The sequence below is a fragment of the Mauremys mutica genome, chromosome 11 (genome assembly GCF_020497125.1).
Source record: "Mauremys mutica isolate MM-2020 ecotype Southern chromosome 11, ASM2049712v1, whole genome shotgun sequence".
In the NCBI taxonomy this organism is placed as follows: Eukaryota; Metazoa; Chordata; order Testudines; family Geoemydidae; genus Mauremys; species Mauremys mutica.
The window spans coordinates 35998164-36021489 of NC_059082.1; the positions used below are offsets into that span (position 1 = coordinate 35998164).

Genomic DNA, 23326 nt, shown 5'->3' on the forward strand with positions numbered 1-23326 from the left:
TTGTTTTTTATTGCAACAGCATTACGCTGTTGACTCATATTTAGCTTGTGATCCAATATGATCCCCAGACCCCTTTCCAAAGTACTTCTTCCTAGGCAGTTATTCCCCATCTTGTATGTGTGCAACTGATTGTTCCTTCCTAAATAGAGTACTTTGCATTTGTCCTTATTGAATTTCATCCTATTTACTTCAGACCATTTCTCCAGGTCATTTTGAATTTTAATCCTATCCTCCAAAGCACTTGCAACCCCTCCAGCTTGGTATCATCTGCAAACTTTATGTGTGTACTCTCTATGCCATTATCTAAACCATTGATGAAGATATCAAACAGAATTTCTATAGCTGTAACTCTTCTTGCCATCCTCACCCATTAAAAAGTGACAGTATCAGTTTAGAACCTAATCAGTTAAAGTTTTAAGTAGTTTCCAATAATACTCTTGCTCAAGTCCCTCCTGCCAGTTTTTGAGATTTTACAATCAAGTTCTCCTTTCTCCCTCATCTGTGTGTAGGTCTTTCACAAAATAAAATGAGGGGACATAAGTAAAAACAGGGAAAAGGACTATACATTAAATGCTGTCAAATATATAAAGGAAGCAAAGGAATCTTCCCCCTATCTCTTTCAGGTATAATAATCTCAGATGTTCCTTGTAACTCTAATAAGAAAGAAACAGAAGAATTTATTTTAAATTGGCTGCACCCCTTTAACTATAAGACTCAGCTTGTGCCCGGTATGCTAGAACTGCTGTGCACTGAACAGTCACAGAGTTTAGGCTGATCACAAGCCTGGGACTAGGATCAACTCGTAAATTACAGCAGCTGTTCTAAAGATGTTCTTGGAGGCTTGGACTGAATTCCCACATGATCAAGTAAGAGTTCAGGGTGGCTCCTGCCTAACACCGGTAAAGTCTTTTGATCGATAACCGGGTTCCAGCTGCCCTCTGAACAAGACTTATAACGTTTACCAGACACCAGTGGTGGTAGATATTTAGATATCGTTTGCGCAACTGGGTAGTTCGCTACACGGTAAGTGCTAGGAAAAGGGGTCCCAAGCACAGAGCAGAGCTCTCTCTCCTCCGCACTCAAGAGCCCCCCATCACAGCCCAGCCCCCGGCCATCCAAGGGACCGCTGCGTGGGAGCGGGGCTTTGGGAAGGGCCCCTCGTAGAGGAGTTTAGAGGGCGGGTCCGCTCCTCTCCCCGTGCGCAGGGGCCCCACAGCAGCCTATGAGCGGCAGCCCCAAGCCCCCTCCCAGCAGCAGAGCCAGGTGTCAGGCTGCCCGCGATCCCTTGTCTGTCGGACCCCCCAGGTGCTGCCCCCAGCGCGGGGGAGGGAGGCCCATCCCCCGCCCGCCTTGGTGGAGTGGGGCAGCCGGCTCCCGCAGAAGAACGGGGCCGGGCAGCCGCCATCTTGTTGTCCCCCCAGGCTCAGCAAGTTGCCCCTCCCCTTTACTCCGCGGAGCGCAATAAGCGACCCACTTACACTCTCCTCTTTGCTGCGTTGTCCCGCCTGCGCGCGTCCCGCCGAGCTGATGTCATCTCATCCCGCCAGTGGCCGGTGCAGTGTCAGGAACGGCCTCCCGTCACAGCTTGCCGGAACATGCCGGAGCCGCCTGCGCGTGCTCAGTACGAGCCGGCGAAGGCGCTGCCCTACCTCTGCCCGTAGTTCGTTGCCAGCAGTACCTGCTGGGGGGGGGGGGCGGGGGCGGGCGGTAAAAGGGAGGCGGGAGGGAGATGGTCAGGGTTTGTGCAGGAGGCAAAAGGAGTCCAAAGCTGGGGAGTAGCAGATAGGCAGCACTGGGGACAGGGTTCAGGAGATGGGGTTAAGAGGATAAATGGACTCTGATGGAAGAGTGGCAGAGGTGGGATGAACCCTGGCATAGAGAGGGGCAGGGTAGATAAAAGGTACCAGAAATAGGGTCATCCATCTGCTGTGATTGCCAGGACAGAGTGCAGGTTGTAGAGGGGCTTGTGTGGTACATCTCAGCCCTTCCCTCCTCAGGGCTGGGGTATGCAAGGCAACATCAAGGCAATGCCTAGATGATGATGATAATAATACTTAGCTCTTAAATAATGATTTTCATCTGTGATTTCAAAGCAATAGACAAAGGAACTAAGCATTGTCATCCCCATTTTATAGATGTGGAAACTGAGGCACAGGGCAGGGACATGACTGTGGCTCTCCTCAATCAGAAATTGTGTATTGTGTACACATGGTTTTTAGGCCTCCGATGTGATCTCGCACTTGTAGGAGTGACAGAATCTTCTGCTTTCCCCATCCCTGAGGAAACTGAAGGCAGGGGAAAAAAGTGAAATAAATTATGCAAATATATTTGTATTAATTCATGCATAATCATACGTTTTATTATCACTAGGTACAATGTAGATGTCTCAGCGTGTCACACAGCACTAGTGTGGGGACACAAAAGAGGGACAGTAAAATACTGTTTTAAATGCACTCTCCATATCCCATGGCCACATATGCATCCTCCACATTGCCACAACTGACAACAGCTTTGTCTGTATGCTCCCATTCTGCCATGCCTGAGCACAGCCATCTCTATTTGCCTTTCCTATGGCAATGCCTGAGCATGGCTATGTCTGTCCACTCCCCCATTGCCATGACCCACATCAGTATGCTTTCTCTGCCCTTGCCCTCAACTGTTATGTCTGCATTCCCTGTTTCATGTGTACTCCTTGTACACAGTTGGTTACAAGGCTGCATCCTACTAGCAGGTCAGGTTCCTCTACCAAATTTGGACTGGCTACAGAACTTCCATCAGGGAAATACCAAGAGATGTATTCTCTTTCAGATGCTTTAATGCACTGCCAGGTACAGCTGTTACCAGCTCAAGTAAGCTATGTCACACACAATCCCATCTTGTGGTTCAACATTATAATACAGTTTTACCATTCCATCACGCCACTCAGCCATACCTTCTTACAGCCCTGCACCTTGCCACGTAACACACCTTCGCACAGCCATGCTACCATGTCCCCAGCACAGTCATGTCTGTGCATTCCTCCCCTCCCCTCACTGCCACACCTGAGCATAATTATGTCTTTACACCATTGTCGTGCCTGACATGCCACATCTGCATGCTTCCCTCCACCATGCCTCAGCGCAGTCATAGTTGTGTGTTATCACTACTGCCACATGTGGGTGTGGCCACATATGTGCACTGTCCCCAATACCCTACAACTGAAAACAACCATGCTTCTGTGTTCTTCCCCATCCCCTCTGCCACACCCCAAAATAGCTGTGTCTTGTGTGCTGCCACATCTCAGTTCATCTGCCTCTGTATACTCCTCCCTAGTATCTTGCCTGAGCATGTGATACCAAATGCTACCATTCCGATTTGATATATAGTACCAGTATCTGATATCAAATCAGAATGGTAGCATTTTATAACCAGTTCATCCAGGTGTAAATGGTTATACTAAGTGTAAAGCAGTGGAAAATCAGGTCTGTAGTGTGTTAAGTTTCAAAAACACTCTTGAATCGTTCGTAATGAAGGGTGTTATAAATTATTATTTATTATCGGTGTCATTTAGAACTACACTCAGAACGCAATATAAATTATAGTAAATTATCACTTTTTGGAAATCCATATACTTCATATTTGAACAGTGTAAGACTATGCTTTTTATAATTATCACAGAATTGTTGCTCAGTTTACATTATTCTGACAGTGAAATAATACAAAATGATATGTATAATAGAAAATAACAGAAAATCAAGGTACAATAATTGTTAGCTGAAAAGCAGCAAAATTAAAATTTAGAAATGTCAAAGTGCTGGTTAAAAACAACTGAACAGACAATGTTTCCTGTTCAAGATGATTGTTAATATTCTGTTGGCTTTGTTGCTGGGCATCTGCTGTCATGCTAACAATTAAATAGAAAAAGATTGAGGTTTGCAAAGCACTCAGAGAACAAAAGAAACTGTAGATTTAGTACAGTTATTAGAAAGCAGGGCAAAAAAAATTCCAACACAGTCAAAAATCTGTTTGGAACACAACTTCCTAAAAAGAATTTCTTTGCAATTAAAAGAGCAGCTCCAAATAATGAAACCATAGAGTGGGGAAAATATGTCATTATCGTAGTCCTAACTGACGTTACTGATGAAATCAGTAAAATCAAAAATGATTCAGATCAGAAATCTTACCTGCAGTGAACTGGTAGGTTCTGACATGGATATTAAAATGATTATCAGTCAAACTAAGCAGTAAAAATGTAGAGAGCTTTATGAAGGACTGGTCCCTTGTAGATCCTAATCTGAAGGCACAGGTGTTTGATCAGAAAATTCCAGAAATACAGAGGGCAAGAACTTTTTTTTTCCCGTGGTACCATTTCTAATTCTAAAATGATCAAGATTATGGAAGCGTCTTGACCCGAGACGAATTACTTTAAATGTTATTGTAGAACTAATTAAGAATGTTGAGAAACACTTTGACACAGGCAAATTATCAAGAGAAGAACATGGTCTCCTATGTTTTCCCTCTTGGAAAGTGTTATTGATGAATTGTACTTTTTTGCCTAATATATAGTATATACCATTTTTGTGTTCTGTTTGTTTTATTACCCCTATAATCATATTTCCTCCCTTTCCTATCTTTGGTCACCTCAATGCATGACCACATTGCAAATAAGCTTGCATGTAACACATCTGCACTGAATTAATGTTATTTGGGAAATCTATTATAATAGTTGTGGACCATGAGATGTATGTGGCGCACCTGACATCTCAAAACATGCTGCAAAGATGCTTTGCTTTGTTGCTGTTGGGTGTTAGCAGTGGGTACAGCTCAACTGGTCTAAACACATTTTAGCTGAAAATGCAAAGACAAATTATGGTCAGCATCAGTACAGAAACTGACCAAGTTTTAATTTTTTTTCTGAAACAGTGAACAGTTACAGGACTTATCCTTTTCTTTGAACCATAGAATTGTAAAGCTGGAAGGAACCTTGAGAGGCTGGACTAAGTAAACCTTCCAGGGTTCTCACAATAAAATTTTTGGTGGCCTCAAAGTGCGGCCATCAACTCTTGCTGGTGGCCACTATGACAAATTTTCATAAAATACTTAATTAACTTTAGGAAAAACAAATGAATATGCACATCTGCATGTCCAAATCATTATACTTTATTTATATAGGGTTTTATTGCAGACTCAATAATAATAATAATGTACAGTTCTCTATTCTTTACTGGACCTAAACAGAATAGAAAAATGAATAAGGTGCTTTGCACGTTCTTGTATTTTGTTGTTGTTGTTTCTTTTGGTTTTGGTTGCCTCTAGTAAGTCTGCTGCTGTGAAAATTGATATTTGTATGGTTGTTATCACTTTTCATAGCAGACTTACTAGCTAGCTGGGAGGCTGTGAAAAGTGATATTAACAACCATACAAATATAAATTTTCACAGCAGACTTATTAAGCCATGGCAAGCCAGGGCACAAATTAACCCCTGGATAGGCAGGTGGTTAGGAGCCAGAGGCGATGGGCAAGATGGATGGGGGGGAAGTGGGGGCCAGGGCCAATGGTGGGGGGGCGGTGAGCCCAGGGTCCAGGAGATAATTGTATTTTTTCCCTTTTAAATGGTATACTAAGTTAAAGAGCTCTGGTGGGAAGGAGGATGTTGAATGGCAATGACATGGCTCTAACCCATGAGAGTCAGGACTGTTGGGTTCAGTTCCAGGCTGAGTGTGGGCTAGTGGTTAGAACAGGGGACCAGGCATCAGGACTCCTAGGTCCTCTTCCCAGCTCAGCATGGGAGTAGGGGCTAGTGGTTAGAGAGCTGTGACTCGGGCAGGACTCCCTCAGCGCAGTTGGGGGAGGAGGAACCCAAGTCGCTCTGAGCCAGGCGGGGCCTGGGGTCGCTGGGCCCCGTTATAGCCCGGCCCCGTTCACAGCCCCTCTCTCCCTGCAGAGGCTGCTCGCAGCCGGTGCGGGGCGCTGTGTCCCGCTCGGCAGCAGCGTCTCCGCAGAGCAAACAAGCCGCCAACCGGGTGGCCCCCACCAGCCTTCTGGTCCCAGCCTGTCGAGCCAGCCGGACTGGGCTGAGGGCAGCAGCGCCCGCCGCCGCCAGCTCTGCTCCTCCTTCGGCGGAGCCGCTTGCGCGATGCGGCTCCCGCCGCTGCTGTGGCTGGGCCTGGTGCTGGGCGCGGCGTGTGGGGGACCCAGCGACCACCACTACGTCGACGGCGAGCACCGGGCCGACTACGACCGGGAGGCGCTGCTCGGAGGCCAGGTGAGCGGCCCGGGAGGCCCCCTCAGACCCGCATTGGTGGGCGGGGAGCTTCCTGCCGTTCCTGGAGCCTAGGAGACAGTCCCCAGCCAGCGGGCGCCGGGCGATGACCCTTGCTCGGGGTGCTAAGCCTCGGGAGACTCCGAGAGAGAGCTGCAGCGCGGGAGGCTGTGAACTCTGCCACCCACCCACCCCGTTGAGATGTGGCGCCCCCCCCTTTTTTTTAAATGAACGCAGGTTGCTGTGTGATTCATTTTTTTGTGGGGAAGAGAAATTTAAATTTGCCCCTTTGCTCAGAAGTGGCAGGGCTATATCAGACTTTTGTGTTAGTCAGTTCTGTTTGGTTTTTTTCTCCTTCCAAAGGATGAAGCAGAGGAATATACTAAACTCAGTCCAGAGGAACAGCAAAAGAGACTGAAGGCCATCATAAAGAAAATTGACTTGGACTCGGATGGATTCCTTACTGATGGTAGGGACTGCGCACAGATTTTGTGTCACTGGAAAAAAAACCTCACTTACATAGTGGGTAGGGGTGAGAAAATAGTGCAGCGTGATACTTAAAAATCTTGAGTTGCAAACCTAGTAGTAAGAAGAACAGACGTACTTGTGGCACCTTAGAGACTAACACATTTATTTCAGCATAAGCTTTCGTGGGCTACAGCTCACTTCTTCGGATGCATCTATCTGCTACCTGTCCCTTCGGATGCATCCGAAGAAGTGAGCTGTAGCCCACGAAAGCTTATGCTGAAATAAATGTGTTTCTCTCTAAGGTGCCACAAGTACTCCTGTTCTTTTTGCTGATACAGACTAACACAGCTACTACTCTGAAACCTAGTAGTGTAGCTATGTCTTTCTTTGTCTGCAGACACTGTTGTGTGTCTCTGTTGCTGCTTGTAACTTTGTGAAGCTATTGCATAGAGATAGTAACAAGTGACTGGTCAAATTCACTGCTCCTCTGCTGTGGCTAAGCATTAAAGTTGACATATTGATTTCACCCTGCTACTCCAGAAAGCTATAAGAAGCAGGAAAGGCAAGCAATGGAGCTGCTAACAGGAGAGGAAGACTCAACATGTGGAGATGAAGGGACAGGTAGCAGATACACAGTCAAAAAGTTCTGATGTGAGAGAGTTTACTCTTTCTCACTTTCAGTTGTCAGAAGGGGGCAGCTGCATGTTTATCAAACATATACTAGCTAGAGTATGATAGAAAGAGGGAGTCTTCACTATTGGGATTCTCCCCACTTCTTTTCTATCTGCCCCCATTGGTAAGGTCAGTTCTTTAGCTACTAGGTGTCTAAACTTGTCAGTCCCTATAACATTTCTCCCTTGAACCTATGCAATATTCTTGTATTACTGTATCTACTGTTAAATTTATGTCAAAGTTGAAGTTCTAGATTGCAAAGTAACTGTCTTGTCTGTATCCACAGTCCTATCTGATTCTTTCAGTGCAAAAATAAGATGTTTCTGCTTTTTACTCCTGTTACCCCTTCATAGTAAACACAGCTAAGAGAGAGAGTTAGAATCAATTCCTTCTACAGCAGCAGTTCTCAACAAGGGGCCCAGGGACCCCTGGGGGTCCGCCAAGCAAGGTTGGCATTAGACTGACTGGGGCCGAGGGCACCACACAGGGCTGATGCCCGGGACCCGAGCTCTGCCACCCAGGGCTGAAGCCAAAGGCTGAGCAACTTAGCTTCACAGGGCCCCCTGTAAGTTGTATTAGTTACTTTATTCCTTTTAGCAATACAGAACACAAACTTATTTTAGCATAAGAGACTGCTGTGAAACAGTGGGAGTGCAGATCATTTGAATAATAAGGTGTCATTCCTTTATTTGTCACTTTCAGAATTGCACTGGAATTTAGTTGTTTTGACTAGAGATTCTTTTTCTAATAATAGGGGGTGTGTGCGTGCGCGCGTATGCATGCATGCATTTTTAATTTATTGAAAATACGATCTTGGGAAATATTCATATTAATTGGGTGGTTAAGACATCTAAGAATAAGAGGGAGAACTGGCCAATTGGCTAAATCTTGGTGGGTTTTTTCTTAATTGCTATATTTCCTTGAAAAACAAAGCTTAATGTCTACTCTGAAATTTATAAGGCCCAGTTGGGGCTCATTTTAAGTGGAAATCTTAAGGTAGTATTTTCTTTTGGATAATTAACTTTAGGGATATTGACGGATTTATGTAGTTTTATGTATTGTACTTATTTATAATTTGTGCCTGTCACACTTTTCCAAATACAAAAAACTGGTATATTGAATACTTTTTTAAATGGCAGAATTTTGTTTTGCAGAAAGTTGTCTTTACACGGTATTCCTTTTGTACCCACAGATTTAGGTTAAACTATACTGTTTCTCGTTTATTTCTCTAGCCCTGTAAACAATTTGAAATGGGCATCATGATGGTAATCAGTTTCATGCTACTAATAAGTATTAATGGAGAAAATATTGCTTCATGGGAATAACATAGGATTTTAGCGCTGGGTGGTTCTCTCTCTTGCCTGGCATAAAAAACAGGAATATCCTATGGAAAGTGGATTCCTGGGGCACAACTGAAGCCCCGGTTACGTGATTGCATGTGATTATTTTAACAAGTAAAATCTTCCACTGTTTGAATGTGAAGAGACCTTGTTTCTACTGTTCAGGAATGTAGAAAATGCAACACTTACTGTAATTGCTTTTTAAATTAAAAAAGGTTAAATTAAAGATTTAATGGCATTATGTTGCATTTCCACAGATGAACTAAGTTCATGGATCCAGCAATCTTTTAAGCATTATGTTACTCAAGAGGCTAAGCAACAGTTTGGTGAATATGATAAAGATGGTGATGGATTAGTATCTTGGGAGGAGTACAACATTCAAATGTATGATCGTCTAATTGACTTTGATGAGAATACTGTCCTGGAAGATCAAGAAGAAGAATCATTTCGACAGGTAAGATACTCAAACACCAGCTTTCACAAAGCATTGGCAAATGGCAGCGCTGTTGGATTCTTTAGTCATTTTATTCTGTTACATCGTTAAACACAGTCAGAGTTGGCAAACATACTGAACATTTTCAGCTGTCTGGACTTGCTCAGTAGTTAAAAGGTAATAACAAAATATTGAAGTTCCAACCAACAAAATGAATGATAGAACAAGCCACATTTGAGAGTTGAGTAGGGTACTAATATATTGGTAACGGACTCCTAGAAGCCACACCTCAGTTGGTCCCTCTCTTGGCAATGTAGGATGGAAATGTACTGGATCAGACCAGTGACCCATCTAGTTGCTATCCTCTCTCTGATGGTGGCCAGTACCAGCTGCTTCAGAGGAAGGTACAAGATACCTGTAGTAAGCAACTATGGAATAACCTGCTCATAGAAAAAGCTTCTTCCTAGCCCCCATTAATTATAGTTTAGGACAAAAGTCAAAGTATGAGTTCATATCCTTTCCTGAATTCTGCTGTTATGAGAATACTATTCACTTCAGTATATCTCCTGGCCCAGTAAGCTAAAGGGGGGAAAAATACAAAATATTGTCAAAAGGAACCTTGTCCATGGCCCAGATATTATGGTGATGGGTGCTATAAAAATGAATAATCCAGTTTATAAAATCATAGATACATGTGTTTGTTTTTATCCTGTAAACTATTTCAGGAGATAACGGCAGTAGAACAGAATGTCACAAGATAAATGCTACATTATGTCTCCCTTTTGCTTTGCCATTTCTATAGCAATTTGTCAAAGTTGCTGACCTTATCCCAAAGCAAGATTCTATAACAAGGAGCTTACTTCTGTTCTGCCCAATGAAATGACTAAATCTGTTGCATTGTTAATTTATTCAGCAGAGAATTGCTCATTATTGCTCTAGTAAAGTACTTAAGCAGATGCTTAAGTGCTTTCCTGAATCGGGCCTATACTACCTATTGCTTTGGTGCATCTTGATAGAGAGAGTGTAGATCTGCTACACTTCATTTCTCCATAAATCTGCTAAACTGCTGTAAACAATGTTAGTACAGAAAGGCTGCTGACACTGACTGCAAAGTGTTCACTAGACTTGCTCCCAGCAAGGTTAGGTAGCATGGTGTTAAAGTGGCAACAGTCAAAGCCCTGTCTACATTACAGTTCTCATGGTGGCTGGGAAATCTGAAAAATTCCCTAATGTGGACAATCCTTTAGACTACTAGACCTTTCTGGGCCATGGCTTTATCCATTTCTCTCCATATCTGCTCTTCCAAGTCTAACCTGTGAGTCTTCCCTCTCTCATTTCCCACATTTGGTTTATATTTTGTTGCATCATCAGCCTGGGAAAATGTCTGCTCCCCGCCCTGACCTTCATGGATTCCCTCTCCCATTTAAATACAACTCAAAATCTTTCTACAAGCAATACACTTAAATTTTAACTGGTCCCCCAAAATTTTGACCATGGTTTCATTTCTTTACAATGCTAATTATGTACTGTACCCATCTGTTCTTCGTTTATTTGTATGGTGGTAGCACTTACTTGACACAATTATTGTACTACCCTCAGTAGTTTGGGGCTCAATTTATGCAGCTAGACATGATTTGGATTAGTGCTTGTGGTTGGATTGGTGAATTTTGGAGGAGTAATGTGTGTGAAGAATACAGCTGCTGCTTAGTCTGATCACACTACCTCTTTCATTTGAGGTATGGGCCAGGAGTCTGTTTTGAAGATCTTCCCTTGGAGTCTAAAAGTAGCAAGTTTCCATATGCATACTTCTTGTAATAAATTACCTTAACCAAGAGCACTGCTCTTTTATCTCTGCCTGAGCTGTGTTAATGTAGAGATAACAGGTTCTATTATACCCATATGTGAAACACGGTAATACTGTGTTTCTCGCTGTAATCCTGTAAACCAGTTACTGTAGATGTCCATTGTTCTGCTTCATTAAGTGATCTGATCAAGTCTGTTTTCTGAAAACTTTTTTTTTTAAGCTTCATTTAAAGGACAAGAAGCGGTTTGAAAAAGCCAGTAGAGATGAAGTTCCTGGTCTGAATCTGAATGAATTTATTGCTTTTGAGCATCCTGAAGAAGCTGAGTATATGACGGTAAGACTTAGGGAAAATCATTTGTTCTAAAGGTTCAACAAACCTTGGAAAACTTGCTTGTGAACAACTACTATTCCTTTCTCTTGAAGAACATACATATATGATGTGCAAAGTCCTCAGTCTTGGGGTTCAGGAATCTACCCAGTAGAGTAGTGGAGATGCTTTAAATTGTCATACGAGAGTTGGGATTAAATGATTCTCCTCTTAGGTTGGGAGTAGTACAGTAGAGCGTTCTGTTTATGATGAGGGAGTCAGGTCTAACTTGGAAAAGAGTCCCCATCAGAAAGATATAGATCATCTTAAGAAGAAGCCTTTGGCATGGGAAAGGATTAAGTGAAGGGAATACTCAGCCCTCTAAAAGGGATGCAGAAAGTCACTTTTCTGACTACAGATAAGCCTTTAGGTTTGATGTTAGCTGAGATGAGAGGGCATAAATTTACTGTGTTTTTTAAAAATGAGTCTGCATGCAAATGTAGCAGAAACGATTTCAGCTTGCATTGTTGTATGAACCAGCCAGGCTGGAAAAAATTGTTCAGTCACTTGTTAAAAGATATGCTCAGTCCAATTCAATACAGCTGTCCCAATTTTATTTTGTAGCCACAAAGTCTTAAAATTAAGCCCTACTTGTTTGTGCACTATATATATTTTTTGTGGAGTTTAGTTATTTGAATGTGTTCCTCAATTTTATGAACATCATCACTAACACTAGCAGACTGTAAGTGAACATAGCATCTGGGATAGAAGCAGAGAATCAAAATAAGCTAGTACAGGTCTGTGCTAGTATCTGCTTCTCTGGAAAGTCCTAAGAGTTCTAAACGTAGATTAATAAGTAGTAAGTTAATTTCATTCACGTGAATTGACTGGATTTGGTTGACTGGCCTGAGTGAGAATGTGAGATTTCCTAGCCTGGTAAAACTGTTTTAGATTAGAAGTGAGTTCTTAGTTTGAAGATGAAGGATGCATTTCAGCTGCTTATGTACATTTGATGCTTTTGTTTAAAAAATTACTTAAATTATCGAAGTTAATTTTGATCTACTTTTAAAGAGATCCTGTCAACTTGAATTCTTACCAGTTTCAAAGAGTTTAAAAGTTTCAGCTACCACACTAGCCCCTGTATCTCTATGCTAACTTTTGTAGTTTCACAATCATATTTTCCTTTCCCTTATTGCTGTATGAAAGATTCATACAAACGGTAAAACTGGCTATGTGCACAACAGTGAAACTGTTTCTTTTGAGAGCATTTTGAATAAAATGAAAAAAAAAATCCTGATCTTTCAGTTATAGTAATTTTAAGTAGTTATACAGATTAAACCTTTTCACACGCAAGTATGATTTTAAGTGGGTGCCCTTTTATAGTCTGAGGTCTATAATTTTTTAATCTAAATATGTTGAGGGTTTTGTTTTAATACTTTCTTGCCAAGAAATTGAAAAGAAATAGTTTTTCCTCTATAGAACCTGTAATGTTTAGTTCTTTGCTGCTGCAGAGCCAGCCACCAGAGGGAGCACAAAGCAAACCTGGCATCAGTTTGTGTGACATGATTGCTGATATTGGTGAACAAACAAGGCATGGTAAAACTAGACAAGCAGGCATGTTGACTTTGATACTGTATTTTCCAATGGAGTTAAAGGCAGATAATTTTTTAAAAGTTTCCCTAATAATTTTACTATAAAAAAGTATTTACCAAATTGGAAGTAATAGAGAAAAGTGATCCATTTTGTTCAAATAGGTGGCAGTGCCCCTTTTTAAATTAATATTTCATATACATATCTATTGCCTTGAATTCAATTCCAGGATTCCAGATCAAAGCATCCCATTCAAATTTGATTTCAGTAAAATGTGATTGCATTAAAAGTCAAATGAATATGCAGTCTGGACTTATTTCCCTCCAGGACTGGATGTGTGGCTGTTTTAATTGTTGCACTATTCTACACTGAAAGAGAAATTTGTTTTGAAACCAGTAAGTGTTTAGAATATGGAATACATTCTTTTAGTCCTCTAGAATGATATATTGCTGTTTTTCTTAATGTTAAGTTTTTAACCAACTAATGTTTCTGTCACATATACATGTGCACACAAAAGGAATTTGTCATTCAGGAGGCTTTAGAGGAACACGATAAAAATGGTGATGGACTTGTGAGCCTGGAAGAGTTCCTTGGTGACTACAGAAGAGACCCAAGTAAGTAAAATGAGGGGGAGGGAGGGAAATGAACAGAAGCTTCTTTGTGCTTTCTAGGGCGTGGTGGTGGTTTGGTTTAGGACGGGTGGCAAACATGCGGTCTTCAGAAGTTAACATGCGGCTTCTTGTATAGGCACCGACTCCGAGGCTGGAGCTACAGGTGCCAACTTTCCAATGTGCCTGGGGGTGCTCACTGCTCAACCCCTGGCTCTGCCACAGGCCCTGCCCCCACTCCACTCCTTCCTGCCCCCTCCTCTGTCGTGCCCTCACTCCTACCCCTTCCCGCCCCTGATCCTCCTGCATGCCATGAAACAGCTGAGCGAGAGGTACTGATCGGTGGGGCTGCCGGTGGATGGGAGGCGCTGGGAGCAGGGGTGGGAGGAGCTGATGGGGAGGCTGCTGGCATATTACTGTGGCTCTTTGGCAATGTACATTGGTAAATTCTGTCTCCTTCTCAGGCTTAGGTTGGCCACCCCTGGGTTAGGAGCTTAAAAACCAAAAGAATATGCCAAAGGGTCTGGGTACCCTTGACACTCATTTAAAACACATAGTACAAACATGAGCCTAGCAAGAGTACACCATTTTAGCTTCTTTTACTCTAATTTTTGTATGTGTCTGATAATAGTTAGTGTATTGTCTGTTTCCCAGTAATAGTCATTTTCTCTTGCCATTGTCCCGGCCATTATAGGAATACAAGACACCAGGAATGTAGTAAAACTAGGCTGCAGCATTATTAATAGAATACATCTGGGAGACTGTCCAGCAATAACTCAAGGTCAACCTTCCTTCCATAATCAGTACCACTTGGGGAGGGCTGTCGTAAGCCTCCATCGTTGTGGGGACCCCTTCACAAGGATTAATGGTGTAGGGAAAAGGGAGAGGACCATCACTTTACCAGACACTAGGCTTCCCATCTGCTTTCTCCAGTGGATGCCCTCCCCTAATCCTGCTCCATTTGGTTTATTGGGAAACTGGACCTGCACTGGTAAACTGGACCTTCAGCGGCTTGCCTGCGGGAGGTCCCCGGTCCCATGAATTCAGTGGCACACCTGCGGGAGGTCCGCCGAAGCTGCGGGACCAGCGGACCCTCCACAGGCATGCCGCCGAAGGCAACCTGCCTGCCGCCCTCGTGGCGACCGGCAGAGCGCCCCCCGTGGCTTGCCGCCCCAGGCATGCGCTTGGCGTGCTGGTGCCTGGAGCTGCCTGTGCTCAGAGCTGCTTTTGGGAAGATGGGGTGGGGGGGGGAAACAATGCCAATCTGGCAGTGAGGGAAATTCCTTCCCAGCCCCAATAAGTCAACTAGCATGATGCTTACAGTAAGGGCCAGAAACATCAGATCTATTCTAATCCCAGTGGGGTGGGGAAGTGGAGAGTTGTAGCGCCTGGGTGCATAGGAAAAGGCTTATGCCATTTAGGAGCACAGGGGTTAGTGAATCCAGTCAATCAGCTAGGGATACTTCTCTCCCCTCCCATCCCTTGCTACGTGCCTTTCTCAAGCCCTTGAGGAAAGAGGAGAGGTGTGCTTGGAATCCTTAAAGGGGCTTCCTTTCCTTGATGTCCAAGACAAAACCTCTCCGCCTCTGAAGTTACAGGGTGAGGGAGGCATTTCTGATCCTTACAGAGAGGAGAAAACCGGTTGTTGTTGTTTTTTTTCCCCCCCCATTCCTAAAGTGGTTATAAAACCACTAATTGTCAGGGGTGACTCCGAAGCAGCTATTAGGGCCAGGAGCTACTTTTTTAAAATTATTATTATTAATTATTATTATTATTATTATGGCTAGTTTTCAAGCAAAACTTAAATTCTGCCAAAATGATTGATATCAAGTAGGTACACAACCTGTTGATCACTTCATAATTTTAGCCTACCCCACCTGAAGAGTCCGTTTCTGCAGCATCTAGTTATGATGCAAGTTTGACTTCAGCAGCAGGGGCTGCTGAGCTCAAACAAGAGCCTGTTTGCATACAGACATCCTTTTTAATGAGGAACAAGGAAAGAGACCTCACCCATGCCTTATATACAGTGGAAACATATCTATTTCTGAACTGATTATTTTTTCAGTCTTCTGAATGATGTCACGTACTTTTTGATGAGGTTTCAGAAGGTGTCAGCTAATGCTTCACTGTAACATTTGTTACCAGGAAAAAATTGTCTGACAAATGTTTACTCTTTTAAATAAATTTAGTGAAGAGGCAGAGAAAAGTGTAAAGTAATTGACACTATCTAGATTGCCAAATACACAAAGTAAAACACCTTTCTCCTATTTCAGTTAGATTAAGCAGTACAGTAACTCCTCACTTAAAGTCGTCCTGCTTAACGTTGTTACGTTGCTGATCAATTAAGGAGCATACTCATTTAAAGTTGTGCAATGCTCCACTCTTACGTTGTTTGGCTGCCTGCTTTCTTCACAGCTGGCAGCCTCCCTACGGCCCCCTCCCCCCCTACAGCCCCCTCCCCCCTACGGCCTGCCGGCAGACTCTGCAGATCAGCGCCTTCCCCCTCCCCTGCCTCCTGCCCGTGGCAATCAGTTGGCTTGTGGTGTTTTGGAGGGGGGGGGGAGGAGCGAGGACGTGGCGTGCCTTCCCCCCTTCCTCCCCTACGCCGCAATTAGCTGGCTTGGTGTTTAGAAGGGAGAGGGGAGGAGCCAGGATGCAGCGAGCGAACTAAAGGGGGAGGAGGTTGGGGGGAGAAGAGGTGGTGGGGTTTGGGGGAAGGAGTGGAGTGGGTGGGCTGAAGGTTGAACCCCCCCACCTCTGGTGCTTGCAGAGTAGGGGAAGCTGCCCTGGAACCTAACCCCCCCTATTTACATTCATTCTTATGGGGAAATTGGATTCACTTAACATCGTTTCACTTAGGGTACGTCTACACTACGGGACTATTCCGAATTTGCATAAACCGGTTTTGTAAAACAGATTTTATAAAATCGAGTGCGCGCGGCCACACTAAGCACATTAATTCGGTGGTGTGCGTCCGCGGTCCGAGGCTAGCATCGGTTTCTGGAGCGTTGCACTGTGGGTAGCTATTCCCTAGCTATCCCATAGTTCCCGCAGCCTCCCCCGCCCCTTGGAACTTCCGGGTTCTGTCTGGAGAATTTTTAAAAATGATTCTGAATTTCATCTTCTATAACGGAGCGCTGATAGAACGGATTTGCCTGCCCTTACAGCGATCACGTCCGCATGGTCCATGCTGGAGCTCTTTTTTTATTTTGATTTCGGACTGCATCGCCACCCGTGCTGATCGGAGCTCCACGCTAGGCAAACAGGAAATATTCAAAAGTTCGCGGGGCTTTTCCTGTCTACCTGACCACTGCATCCGAGTTCAGATTGCAGTCCAGAGCGGTCAGTGGTGCACTGTGGGATAGCTCCCGGAGGCCAATACCGTCGATCAGCGGCCACACTAACCCTAATCCGATATGTTAATACCGATATTGGCGCTACTCCTCTCGTTAGGGAGGAGTACAGAAACCGGTTTAAAGAGCCCTTTATATCGATATTAAGGGCCTCTTGGTGTGGACGGGTTGGGCGTTAAATCGGTTTTACGCTCCTAAAACCGATTTAAACGCCTAGTGTAGACCAGGCTTTAGTCACATTTTTCTGGAACATAACTTTGTAGTTAAGTGAGGAGTTACTGTATTACAATTTTAACTAAAACACTTTTGGTTCAAAGTCTGATGATTGAGTTGATTGTATCCTTCATTACATTTTTCAACTTTAATTTTAAGGTTGCAACCTTAAAGTTCCATTACTGTAAGCTTTGTTTTTAATTCTGTTTACATCTATAGGAAACAGTTTTGTTGATTTTAATTCAATGAGAATGATCTGTAATGCTTGCTCTGGTGACATTGCTTAATCTTAAACCTAGTCAATTTTTGCATTAGAAAAGAGGTGAAAACAATCTCAAAGATACTGAATGGTCTTAAAGTTTGAAAAATACTTTATATTTAGCTGCAAATGAAGATCCAGAATGGATACTTGTCGAGAAGGATCGATTTGTGAATGATTATGACAAGGATAATGATGGAAAACTCAGCCCTCAAGAACTGCTGACTTGGGTAGTACCTAATAATCAGGGTATTGCACAAGAGGAGGTATGAGGTTTGAGTTCATGGCTTTTGTTTAGACTTAATGAAACTTCTTGAAAATATTGTGCTAGTGTGTAAAATGACCAAATATATGCTGCGTTAATTTAGTCTATTGTACAAAAAAAGTATATTTTATATCTTATTAACTGAAAAGTATCTAATAACGCTTTTCATAAAGTTCTTATAAAATTGATTTTCACTTTAACAAAGAATGAAGATTATTACAAAAATGTTGCATAGTGCAGCAGTTGGAATTCCTATGGACTATATGAATGCTGGTCAGAATATAAAATTAATACAGTCGCATTCCTCAAAGGTAAATAGTCAATCTGACTTGATGGAAGATGCAGTATTTTTAGCAAAACCATGATAAAACTTTCCGAAGTACTAGATGGATAACATGAATCAATTAAATATTAATACAGAGGCCATAACATGCATTCTTCTGATAGAACTTGCTACCCTTCATCTAGCTGGATAAGTTGCTGCCATTTGTGTTTTGGGTAATAGAAACCTATGTACATAAAATCAAAATAGAACCTAAGTATACCATAATCCAAATTTAAAACAATTAAATCTGTTGAATTAGGCATAATGTGATATAAGGAGTTTAAATGGATTCTTCGTCTAGCTGTTTTTCCTTCCTCTTATTTTTTCCTGCAGACAATTGAAGCACTTAATGTCCCAAAACCAAATTCTTTGTTTTGGTAAACGGTCCTCGCTATTGCTGACTTCAGCAGATAGGGAGAAACCTACTCTCCCTTTTCTCCCCAATAACTTTATATTATCCAAATGTTTCTTCTTTTGACTGCATCAGATCATTTGACATTTCAGGTTGGAGGGAAGAACGTGTTTCCCCTTCACATTTAGATCATCTTTTGTTCTTGTCTCCGAGAGAAACAGCACATTCTGTGTCAGAAAGCGTAGCATGTTCTCTGGGTTGGAAAGCATGGTTACTGAAGCCACCTCTTAACATCTTTGTTGTATTGTCACCAGAAAAAAAAGAACTTGGCCAGGAGCCCAGTATTGGCTCTCACTGTATCAGGTCTTTTTTGAGGTTAAGTTGCAAAATGGTTGAAATAACATTTCTGCAAGATAAAAGTCCAATCAGTCTTTGCCAGCAGGAACCCCAATATCCTGATATTACTTTCCCAAATCTGATTTTTCAGTCTGCTCCATTCTTTCTTCAAGGATCATATTATTCTTGCTGAATCCGTGGCTTTGTGTCTTTCTGTGTACTTTCCTTAAATCCTGTGTGGTCTTGAACTTTTCAGTAATTCTTTGCTTATCCAGTTGATTTTTTTTTTTAAGCTGACAGCTTAATTTTCCAGGAGGCCATAGCATTTTTCAGGCTCCATCCTGGCAAGGATGTCAGTAAATTTTTTTTGTACCATGGTTCCTGCCTTCTTTTCCAGTACCAAGGGCTCATCTAGAGCCTTCAGGCTAGAGAGACGGTGACACTGAATGAGTCATTGGATGCAGTCTGAAAGTTGTTCTGCAGTTTCATTTTGATATTTGCAAGTGACTTGTTGCTTGACCACTAGATTGAATGCGTGGGAGTTTGGCAATCTCCTTGGACTAACAGTTCAACCTTTTGCTTTAGTAGAATGTTTTGTTTTGTTTTTTAAACTGATCATAAATATATAAAGAATATTCAGCTGCAGGTCTATACCTCAGATATTTTAAACTAGCCATCTTCAAATACTGGAGAAATATTTGATGCTGAGTTTTTTGACTTTCTTATCCAAACCATAAACTAGGTCAGAATTAAAGAAGAAAATATGCAAGTGTGGCCAGCAAACTAGGGATATCCAAAGCTGAAAACAGGAGTATCTACAGCTTGACCTAAAGAGCCAGGCTCTGTAGCTGAGAGTTGTAACAGCTGTGCATCCTGTGTGGATCAGGCACAGAGGTGGACATTTGACAGTTGCTGACCAGTGGATTATATACCTCTCCTGTGATGCTTGTAATGAACTTGCAGAGGTTCAAATCCTGGATGAGGCTCTGCTTATGTGATGGCAGCCATTTTAATCAACACACTGAGGACCTCCAGAGGTAATAGTAAAATTGCCTATAGACTGAGCTGAAGCACCAAGGTTGGGAGATGTGACAGACTCGTTTTCTTGATCTGGCAGAGAAAGGGGAATGTGTAACACACATTGACCAGAGGAATAAACAAGAAACTTGCTCTTCCAGTAAGATTCTTCATTGTCTTTTGCTGCTTGTGGAGATTTGTTTTAATACTATCTTCTGCTTGATCCTGTTTGATATTGGTAAACTGCTATAGAATTGAGTGAGGCTAGACATTCAGCATTATCACTTTGCTATAAGACAGAAGAACTGTGAGAAAACAAACCTGTATTCTAAATGTACAGTTTCAACTATTGAGGGAAAAATGACAGTGCCTTAAACATACAAAGGGAGTTGATTTTTGGTTCAAAGGTGACAGACATTTTGTGTTATAACAATCCCTTTAAACTAATGGCACGAATTAGACAAATCAGTCCTAAAAGCATATTCATAAATGTAATTGTCAACTTACTGGACAAAACACATTGTGTTCCATTTATTTTAAAGGCTCTTCATCTGATTGAAGAAATGGATTTGAATGATGATAAAAAGCTCTCTGAGGCAGAGATTCTCGAGAACCAGGATTTGTTCCTTACAAGTGAAGCAACAGATTATGGCAGGCAGCTCCATGATGAACGTTTCTACCATCAAGAACTTTAGTTTACTCATTTGTGATCTTGCTGCCTCTGTGTTCCTAAATTGGAGTTTTTCTTTAGGGTACTGAAATTTATAAGCTGCATTGTAAATTTTACTTTGTGTGATTATAATATACTAGTGTTTGTATAAGTGTTTTGCATTCTAAATTTAATTACTTAAGTACTTTTGCAAGTTTCCATAGGCCTTTTCAGCCTTCAGAATTAATCTGAAATATTTAGTATTCCTCGAATTGCAGCATTAGCATTTTTGGCATCTGAAAAAGTAAAAACATTCTTAAATAATCTATATGTTTAGTACTGTATTGTGAAATTAGTTGTACTACCATACTTGAAGAGTCTGAATGGTTATGAAAAAAGGCAAAATGTGTGAGATGAGCAAAAACTACTAATCCATTTATTTAGGTGGTTAATGTTTTTCAGAAGTTATCAGGGGGAGAGTAGCAATGTTTAGGTTCACTATTAAAGATGTTTTATTTAATACCCTTGGAGGAACATTCAAAAGGATTAATACCTCAATTGTTCAAGAGGTTTCTGCTTATTTTTAAATGATTTCTATAGCAGGTTAATTGTATGATATAAAACCTTTATATTTTTGCATCTGTACAGATAGTAATTATTTTTAATGTATAATTCTACATCATTAGAGGTACATGTGGTATTTCAGTGTCAGAACCCTCTTCATTTGTCAGATTAAAACAGCTAAACGCTCCATCTTTCTATATTTCTTTTCTAAATTTACTCCTAATCTCTGATCAGCTAAAGCAACTACTGTAGTATATTTATTAAGGGATAATAAGAGAGGTGCCCAATCCGATGAGACATTATAATGTATCCATTTACAGTATTGCCAGTGAAAACTGTGGTATTCCTATTTCTGCTGTACATCAAGTTATGCTCTGTTCCTTTTTTCTATGCTAATTAAGAGAAATGTGATACAGTAAATATAACCCCTTATTTCTCCTATTATCTTCAACATACTGGAACTCCACCCATGAAATCAGGTAGCATCCTCAGCCATTATATATCTGACGAGATTCAAGAACTACTAACCATGCATTTGACATTTTTCTGAACAAAACCTGGAATTATAGAATGGGATAATGTTTTTTTATAAAAATGGAATGTTGGGCTAAAATGAACTAGAAAGAGAGCACTGATTCTACAATCATATCACTAATATTTTTAGAGTAATAATCTAATACCTTATTGTGGTGGGGTGAAATACCCCATGAATAGCATTAGAATGTGAGCACCCCTCACTTTCAGTTCCAGTGGTAATCTGAAACTGAGGCTGAAGGCTAAGTACCAGAAGCATTTTAAAACTGAGTGGTGGAAAAATTTTATTAAAATTTTAAAGGAAAAAATGTATTTTCTAAATACACTATTTTTAAAAAAACCCTTATTTTCATGCTTTTATGTCAGCAGGTCTCAAACTTTAGCAACCTGAGGATCCCCATTTTGATTTAAAATTTGTCACAGACCCCAAAGCCGGCTTCTAATTTTCCCTAGGGTGGGAGGGTGCTCAGCACCAGGCCCTACCCCCAATCCACCCCTGGCCCCAAAGCCCCACCTCTTTCCACCCCTCCTCTTCCCTGCTCCTCCCTCATCCTCCCGGTGCCTCCTGCATGCCGCTGAACAGCTGTTCCATGGCATGCAGGAAGCACTGGGAGGGAAGGGGAGGAGTTGATCAGTGGGGACTGGTGGCCCCAGACATGACTTGCCGACCCCAGTTTGAGAACCGCTGCTCTCTGTGTTAAAGGAAATTATATAGAAACTACAAAAAAAATGCAACCATCCTTATACACAGCGTTTCTTTTTCTTGGAAATATCATGAACTCTGTCTGCTGACTTTAGTTATGTGGTCACACCTTTTAACTTCTATTTAAATATAGCTTGAGTTGCAGAGTTTTTTTATTAGTATTCAGAAAAAACATTCACTTGATAATCACTCAATTCTCTGCTAAACATACATACACATATGAAAATGTTCATGATTAAATATATATTTTGGAACACAGCATAGTGTGGCATATTCCATTGATGTAACAGATCTGCGTTAATTTAATTTATGTAGCACATATACTTTTCAGAACATTAATTTGATGCAGCAACATGTAACTGTTCAAAAAATGATGTTTTTGAACTAAGACTGATGCAATGGACAACCACTATGGTTTAATTTAAGAGCTACATGCAGTTGTTAACTGCATATTGAAAATCCCAAAGTTTTATTTGGGTGCAGGAATAAAATCAAGTAAAGAAGATTTCCAGGAGAACTACTTGTTTGGTTTCTGGCTCTTCAACAGCTGACTATTCTACTTCATAAACTAGAGTCAGCAACAGAATAAAAACAGCTATTTGGGTCATAGCAAAACTAAGCACCTTAAACTGCTGAAAGAGGTATTTAATTTTGTCTATACATAGTTAATAAAGCCCTCTTACAAACATACTATTGTTGCTTGTGTTGCACTTTCCTAGGGTTTTTCTGTCCTCCCAGTCCTTCTTCTCTTTATTATTGAGTAAAAGCATACATTCTTTTGTCTTAAGTTTGCTTGTTAATAGTATTAATGATTTTCAGAACAATCCATGATGCTCAGAGGTGGTTTTAGCATGTCCCTTCATTTGCTAACTCTATTAGCAAAGCAAATATGTAAGGGTAAAAGGGCTTTTTATTATAGTGTTGATGACACATTTAACAAAATACACTTATAATCAGGACACCAAAATAGTAAGTTTTTTTTTGAGTTGGAGACCGTATATAATATATTAAAGACTCCTATTTTAATTGTTAGTCTAAAGTTTCATCTTCAATTTGTTTGAAATTGTTGTTTTTTTGAAAACTCATCTCTGGCAGCTTTCAACCAAGTGTCTGTCCACTTCTACAGCTTAGGGGAAGTCTACACTAAAAAATTAAGTCGACCTAAGCCTTGGTTTACACTACAGAGGTCGGTGTAAGGCAGCTTACAACAACCTAACTCTATAAGCATCTACAATAGAACGTAGCTCTCACCAATGTAACTCGCCCACTACACCAACTTAACTCCATCTTCGT

General features: G+C 41.6%; 2 protein-coding genes across 4 annotated transcripts in view; one reads left to right on the forward strand and one right to left on the reverse strand.

The window, feature by feature from the left end:
* Window positions 1-1603, reverse strand: part of SCAPER (S-phase cyclin A associated protein in the ER) — a 340257-nt gene extending 338654 nt beyond the window's left edge. For both annotated transcript variants that reach the window (XM_044979453.1, XM_044979452.1), the window contains exon 1: window positions 1479-1603. In XM_044979453.1, the coding sequence (XP_044835388.1) occupies window positions 1479-1534 (56 nt within the window). In that variant the 5' untranslated portion in view covers window positions 1535-1603. The remainder of the gene's footprint in view (window positions 1-1478) is intronic.
* Window positions 754-22721, forward strand: RCN2 (reticulocalbin 2). Of its 2 annotated transcripts, none has more exons than XM_044979455.1 (7): window positions 754-866; window positions 6605-6710; window positions 8979-9175; window positions 11179-11292; window positions 13373-13469; window positions 17412-17554; window positions 20126-22721. In XM_044979455.1, exons 1-7 carry the CDS (start codon window positions 828-830, stop codon window positions 20276-20278), a joined length of 849 nt encoding a protein of 282 aa, XP_044835390.1. In that variant the 5' UTR covers window positions 754-827; the 3' UTR covers window positions 20279-22721. The 2 variants fall into 2 exon arrangements, with proteins under 2 accessions (XP_044835390.1, XP_044835389.1); XM_044979454.1 differs by lacking the exon at window positions 754-866 and adding an exon at window positions 5876-6244.
* Window positions 22722-23326: the final 605 nt, after the last annotated feature.